Genomic DNA, 7,157 nt, shown 5'->3' with positions numbered 1-7,157 from the left:
GCTCCTATTTCTGTCATTCCAGGGCATGAGGGAGAAGCACACAGGGGACAGGGTTACTAGCTTGCCTGAAGATACTACTGTGTGTCCCTGAGAGTGTGGCACCTGAAGAGCGAGTGGTCAGGAGTTCCTCAGCAGAGGGGAAAGAGCTGGGATTTTTGCTGCAGCTGAATTAATAAGGGCAGCTGAGTACCATCCCCTACTCAAGATCTAAAACGGCTGGCTTCCTCTCAGGGAAGAAATGCTATGTGGCTAATAAAAGGGAGCTTGAACAGTTAGCTCTGCTTATCCCTGGGCCTCCTAATTGTATCCATAGTTGGGTTTGGATCTTATGGTTCAGTCTTTACTATTTACTGACAGCCAAACAAGGGTAGCCAGACTGACTCAGAGTAGGGTGACCAGATGTCCCAATTTTATAGGGACAGCCCCATTTTGGGGTCTTTTTCTTATATAGGCTCCTATTACCCCCCCCGCTCCCCCCCATCCTGATTTTTTACATTTGCTATCTGGTTACCCTAACTCAGAGTCTGAAACTGTTGAACATGAACCACAACAGTAAGTTTCTAACCCCCTCCCAAAGAGGGGTCTCCCTCAGGCACCAAAGTCCCTTGCCTAACTTGTGAGGAAGCTCCCAAGGCTCATCTGGGCCCTTCCCCAGGCTGCAGTCTCCCAAGGGGAAGCGTAGTTGATATTTGCCTGTGTATAATGGAGTGGAATGATCTATGTTTAAGCCCCACTCCGTCTGCCACGGGGCATTTACTTTATGCAGTGCTTCAGGGCAGTCACAGAATGGCCAAATAAGAGTGAAGGACTCTGCTAAGTTTTATATAGTTTAGCCCAGTGATTTACGAGTAGTTCTAAAGGAAAACCTTCTCCTGTCAGTTCCACTTAGAAATGAGTTATAAAAAAGTTACTATTTACATTCTGCTCCAATGAGGTATTTGAAATATGTGTGTTGCACAGGATCATTTGTCTAGTGAAATATATCTTTGGCGTTGGGCCATTGTAAGACTGCATCTCATTCAAAAGGAGTTTTGTTTTTGTTGAGTTTAAGAAACTTGTACAACCCAACGGCCTTTTAAAAAGTTATAAAAATAGAAGAGGCTTCTAGGATGAGATGCGGCACATGTTATAGCTATGACCATGTTTTTTTGAGCCAGGCTGTAATCCCTTGAAAAAGAGCTTTACACAGAAAATGTTAATCTGAACTTGAGGATATGGCAGTACCGGTACAATAGCACAGAGTAGAAAGATCATGTGTAAAGCAATTGAAATGTAAATTCTAAAAATATTCAAGTGTTTCTCAGAACCAAGAAAGCAGTTTCAGATTCATATTTAAATTGGGGGGAAAAAAAGGACACAAACCTTTTTAATATATTTTGAAAACTAATTGTGAATCACTCTGGCCTCCTATAACCCAGTGTGTTTGTTTAATGTAACATTGCTATTGTATGAAATAACCTGCCACCATTATTATGTCAATTATTTAAACTGTTGGAACTTTTTTCTCCCTAAACTGCAACCAGTTAAAGAACAGGATGAATGTGTATAGAGATTTCAGCTCCAGGAAAGGAGATAAAGCATGACATCACCAACTCCAATGAGGCGTGACAGAATGACTGATGATTTAATGCTTCTTGAAGTTTTTGGTTTCCTTCCACAGGGCATGGTTTTAAAAATAAACAAAACGAGATAAAATAAATTAATTTATGTACACTTTACACACACTCTGTGTCACGTGGAGTTTGCAGCAACAGTAACAGAAATTGTTACAAAATAGAAAGTTACATGGCTGTTGCAGGTATTCAACAACCTACAACTTACAACAGTGTCATCCTGAGAGTAGTTAGCATAGTGATCATGTAAACATGCTTAGAAGCATTTACGGTGGACAATGGATGGGCCAGCTTCATCGTATTCCTGTTTCGTGATCCACATCTGCTGGAAGGTAGACAGGGAAGCCAGGATAGACCCACCAATCCAGACAGAGTACTTACGCTCAGGTGGTGCAATGATCTACAAGAGTAAGCAGAGCTCTGATCAGTAAACAAACCATATGTGGGCACAGAAAATTTTATGAATTACTACACATAACTTTACAACATGTTAAGTGAGGTGGAATAGCATTTCCCCAAGAGAGAGAGTTAGATGCACCCATTCGAACTGATTGTTTGCAAAGTGCTTTGAAGATCAGCAGTGTTCAGTATTATATCTTATTTTCAGACAAGTACAGTGGAATAAGAGTCTTATCTGAATACATGAGTCAATAATCCATATAGTCAAATGTACCTTGATCTTCATTGTGCTTGGAGCCAGAGCAGTGATCTCCTTCTGCATGCGGTCAGCAATACCAGGGTACATGGTGGTACCACCAGACATGACATTGTTAGCATACAGGTCCTTCCTGATGTCAATATCACATTTCATGATGCTGTTGTAAGTTGTCTCATGAATACCAGCAGATTCCATACCTGGTGACAAGAAGAGATAAAGGAATACAGAGGTAAGTGCACTTAATTCACCAGTAAAGCGGAAGGATCGGTAACACTGAAAGGAAGGATTTCTTTGGAGAGACAGGATTATATACCAATGAAGGATGGCTGGAAGAGGGTCTCTGGGCAACGGAAACGTTCATTGCCAATAGTGATGACCTGCCCATCAGGCAATTCATAGCTCTTTTCCAGGGAGGAGGAAGAAGCTGCAGTTGCCATCTCATTCTCAAAGTCCAGAGCCACATAGCACAGCTTCTCCTTGATGTCGCGCACAATCTCACGCTCAGCTGTCACCGGGAAAAAAAAAAAAAAAGAGATGTTAGAAGGCTGGAACAGGAGAGAGGAGAGCAAAGCAGCACAACCACAGGTCAAGGGGAATGGTCAGGGGCTCCAAAAGAGCGTGCCTGCATGTTTTCTGGCTCTGGGGGAGACTGTGCAGAGTCGATCAACAATATGAATGGAAGGGAGGTGGGGGAGAAATCAAAGCATGGTCCTTGATTTTCAACATGGAACATCAGATACAGATCCCTGTGTTTAACATTCAATCTGTCAAACAGGATCTCACTGAACAAATACATACCAGGTCCCCCAGGCTCAGCTTGTGTCTATTAAGTACCAACCTGTACCAATTCACAGGCAAGTAGCTAAGTACAAGTGCCCATTGCACTGAGTGGTGACCAGGCATCCCTAGTCACACAAAGGAGTGCAGGTTTGCAGGATTTGGCCATCCCCATGGAAGTTAAACAAGTCAGCCTCGAGTGTGACCGCTGTGTGCTGCCGATCAGAGGAGGTGGTCGGTGGGCAGGCTCCACTTACCAGTGGTGACGAAAGAGTAGCCACGCTCTGTTAGGATCTTCATCAGGTAGTCAGTGAGGTCCCGACCGGCCAGGTCCAAGCGCATGATGGCATGTGGCAGAGCATACCCCTCATAGATGGGCACATTGTGTGTGACACCATCACCAGAGTCCAGCACAATACCTGTGAGGGGATGGGAGAGTGAGTGAGACCGAGCTCCTCGCTAGGCCGACACAAGGCAAGGCTGGGGAAATGGTCACAAGGGAAGGAGAAATCCCTGCAGGACCTCATGGAGAAAGGGCAGGCAAAGTTTGTTTTTACCAGTGGCAACATCAATTTAAAGCAGAATGGGGGGCCTTCTGAGGACAGGGGGTTCATTTCTCAGAGAGTCAATGCCAGTCAGTGGGTGCCCTCACTAGATGAGGGTGGGTGTTGGCCTGGCTCAAGGAGGGTGACACTTATGCTGGTGGGTGGATGCTCCTGGGTGAGGGTGGGATCACCTATGCTGGTAGATGGGTGCTGTTAGAGGCCCATTACCCTCACTCACCGGTGGTACGGCCAGAGGCGTACAGTGACAGAACAGCCTGGATGGCCACATACATGGCGGGCACGTTGAAGGTCTCAAACATGATCTGGGTCATCTTTTCACGGTTGGCCTTGGGGTTGAGGGGGGCCTCAGTGAGCAGGGTGGGGTGCTCCTCAGGGGCCACACGCAGCTCGTTGTAGAAGGTGTGGTGCCAGATCTTCTCCATATCATCCCAGTTGGTGATGATGCCGTGTTCAATGGGGTACTTCAGGGTCAGGATACCTCTCTTGCTCTGAGCTTCATCCCCTACGTAGGAGTCTTTCTGACCCATACCCACCATGACACCCTAGAGAGGAACAAAAAGGGGTTGGAGGGGCTTAACATCTCTCCAGGGAAGGAGGGAGAGACTCACACACTATCCACCCTGGGATGTTACAGCCAGCTCAGGACAGAAGAGGAGAAGTCTTCCAAGTCACAGCTAGGGAAAATCCAGCCCAATGTAAGAGCAGCTATTGCATTACAGGTGTGCCAGCATGAAGCATACCTGTACTGCAACAGCACATTTCTGGGTCATTGATATATATATGCTAGTCTCATGATGGGAGGAAGGGTGATTGGGTCACAGCTGGTGTGACAGCAGACGGCTGTAACACAGTGGGCACATAAATTACTCAGTCCCATTATGAGGTGGGGGTCAGCCCCTCCCAAGTGATTAGGGACTTTCCCCAGAAAGCAGGGGATGGTTTTTAAGCACTACCTCTGTGAAGCTGCAGTCCTGGCAGGGCTAGAAGACAGGGGATCGTACCTGATGGCGAGGGCGGCCCACGATGGAGGGGAACACAGCCCTGGGAGCATCATCCCCGGCGAAGCCAGCCTTCACCAGGCCAGAGCCGTTGTCGCATACGAGCGCGGTGGTCTCATCCTCATCACACATGGTGTCGGCTTTCTGGGGAACGGCAAGAAAATCAAACCACCATCAGAGCTGACAGGAGACAAACAGCAGTAGTCTCACCACACATGACCCACTGTCCCAGAGAGGCTGGACTCTCCCCACCCACAGAAGGTGAGGAGTGAAGTGGGGCCTGGCTTCAGAATGGGGCTGCAAGGTCCAATGGACATCTCAGAGAGTTTGATTTAAATAAAAACTTCTATGCTACTTGAAAGTGGTTAATTAAAAATCACGTTTTAAACTCAAAGTAGATCCAGCCTTCCCTTCTATTTTAGAACTCTATTTTAAATCTTGATTCCACACAGTATTGTTTACAAGAAATTGTAAATTAGCTCAAAGAACTAAGAATTAATCCACCACACCCTCAATAAACTGCATTATTCATTACTTGATCCCCATTTTATCAAATTTAGAGATTATTACCATGTTATCTGGTAGTTTTAATATACATTTAAGATACGTACAGTAATTATATTTTGGGGGTGGTGGTGGTAAAAATTGTAATCCTATAATCATCTCCAATTGATTTAAAAATCTCATCAATCTGGAACACAAGTTAAAGTAGGTCATGGCTGCCAAGAGTATTTAGGAGAAATAATTGTAAACCTTTATCAGGATAACAATAGTAAGCCACAGATTTAAAATAAAGGCCAGGCACTTTGATTCAGTAGTGTGGCAAAAACTGGAGACTAAGAGACATGAGAAGTAAACTTTCAAAAATTACTTTTTGCATAGTTATTTAAGGGGTTTAAAAGTCTGAAGCAATAAATGTGCTGGTTTCAGTTGGATGGAATTAAGAAGATGCGATGTAAAAAGGAAGCAATCCAAGTTCCAGTACCACTTTGGATGGTACAAACAGTGAAAATCTTTGGTACTGTGCTTCTCCTTAAAATCTGACTCCCCCTCCTCTGGGCTACAATAAAAGAGAAGCCTGGCTCATCAAGAGCCACTTACGGGATTTCCCTGTTCATTCCGATCCGTAAGGAGTCACTGGAGGGGTAAGGCGCCTGCTAGCGCTCCCTCCCCTCGGCTCTCGGGAAGCTGAGCGGAGCTGCCCTGCAGGCAAGACGTGCTAATCTCTCGCTGCCTCGCGAGCGATCCGAGCTGTGCCCCCGCGGATAGACGCGATCCCCCCCGGCCGCCCGCCCTCTGGAGCGGGGGAGGCTCCCGCCGCTGGGGGTTGGCGCTCTGGCTGCTCCCAGACACTGGTTAGTCTCGGGCCCCATGGGCTCACCTCGGGTGGCTCCTGGCTCTCCGCTCCGGTTCAGGCTCCTCGCAGCTCTCCAGCTCGGTGGGCCTGCCCGGCCCCGGCCCGTCTTTATAGAGCCGCCGCCGCCGCCGGCCGCAGGAATGTCGCCCCGTCTGTCTCCATATTTGGGTGTTGGGCAGCGAGCGCGCCCGCCCGGAGCCCCCCAGGCCTCCTGCGCTCCCGCGGGGCTGCCCAAAGAAGGCGCTCCTGGCCCGGGCCCAGGGCCCAGAGGCCGGGCCGTATAAGGAGCGTCTGCCGGGCCCTCCCCGGCCCCCGCCTCGGGCCAGGGGAAGGGGCCGGGGGGGCTCGTGTCCGAAATAATCCCGAGCCCGCGATACCCAGAAAGGAGAAAGCGGCGCAGGGGGTGGGAGCCCCGGCCCGGCAGCGGCCGCAGGTTCGGAGCAGCCGGGGGTGGGGCGAGCCCGGCCCGGCCCGAGGAAGAGGGGCCGAGAGCAGGGCCGGGGGACAAGGGGCTCGGGCTGCGGCCCGCCAGGAGCTAAGCGGCAGGTACCTCTCCAGCACTGCTGAGGCCCAGCCTTTGGCAAGTCGCTTCCCCAGCGCGCACAGCCACACACCAGTCCCGGCCGCCCATAGCACAGCGCTATTTGTGTGCGGTCTCTTTAAGAGGGCACTTTGTGCCAGACACACACAGCTCGGTGGATGCTGCCTCCTAATTAGCATTCCCCACCCCAGGGGAAAGGACTGTTGCAAGGGGACACATTTTGTTGGTGTTTTAATCGCTGCAATTTTTTTATTGTTTGGTAGACAGATTAATTCTTGCACAGCAGCAGCTTTTTATAATAAAAAATGCTGTGCAAAATCAGTTTTATATATAGAGGATGATAAAGATCCACGTTCTGGCTAGTTGCCAGCATAGGTTGGACAGCTCCCATACACAGTGGGGCTGCTGTTGTTTATGCTATTTATACGTATGATATATTCAGATGTATTTTTTTAAAAAAATTCTCAAGGGATTTGAATCTACTTATGGTCTTGTAGAGGTTTAATGGTCATTTTGGGTTGGGGAAGGCTGGAAGTACAGTTGGTAGTCGTCCAACGCCTGTTAGGATAGGAAGCACAGCAGCTGCTTATGGAGAGAATTGAAATAAATGACTAGCTTAGCAGGACGGGAAGGACAGATGTGATGCC

The 7,157-nt window shown here is 48.3% G+C and overlaps 1 protein-coding gene across 1 annotated transcript; it reads right to left on the bottom strand.

The window, feature by feature from the left end:
• Positions 1-1,598: 1,598 nt before the first annotated feature.
• On the bottom strand, positions 1,599-6,093 carry ACTA1 (actin alpha 1, skeletal muscle). Its single transcript, XM_032783848.1, has 7 exons — positions 5,994-6,093; positions 4,616-4,756; positions 3,832-4,156; positions 3,306-3,467; positions 2,585-2,776; positions 2,287-2,468; positions 1,599-2,013 (listed from the first exon to the last, which is right to left on the bottom strand). Exons 2-7 carry the CDS (start codon positions 4,742-4,744, stop codon positions 1,870-1,872), a joined length of 1,134 nt encoding a protein of 377 aa, XP_032639739.1. The 5' UTR covers positions 4,745-4,756; positions 5,994-6,093; the 3' UTR covers positions 1,599-1,869.
• Between the last annotated feature and the right edge of the window lie 1,064 nt (positions 6,094-7,157).

The sequence above is a fragment of the Chelonoidis abingdonii genome, chromosome 3 (genome assembly GCF_003597395.2).
Source record: "Chelonoidis abingdonii isolate Lonesome George chromosome 3, CheloAbing_2.0, whole genome shotgun sequence".
Classification (NCBI taxonomy): domain Eukaryota; kingdom Metazoa; phylum Chordata; order Testudines; family Testudinidae; genus Chelonoidis; species Chelonoidis abingdonii.
Note: the sequence above shows the minus strand (reverse complement) of the source record. Positions and strands in the feature narration are given on the sequence as shown.

What these genes read in the sequence shown, in the direction of transcription:
- ACTA1 (XM_032783848.1), bottom strand. Translation starts at nt 4,744, where the DNA reads ATGTGTGATGAGGATGAGACCACCGCGCTCGTATGCGACAACGGCTCT. An exon ending in TGGGCCGCCCTCGCCATCAG is followed by an intron (nt 4,157 to 4,615) that starts GTACGATCCCCT and finishes GTTCCTCTCTAG; the next exon opens with GGTGTCATGGTGGGTATGGG. An exon ending in CAAGCACAATGAAGATCAAG is followed by an intron (nt 2,014 to 2,286) that starts GTACATTTGACT and finishes TTACTCTTGTAG; the next exon opens with ATCATTGCACCACCTGAGCG.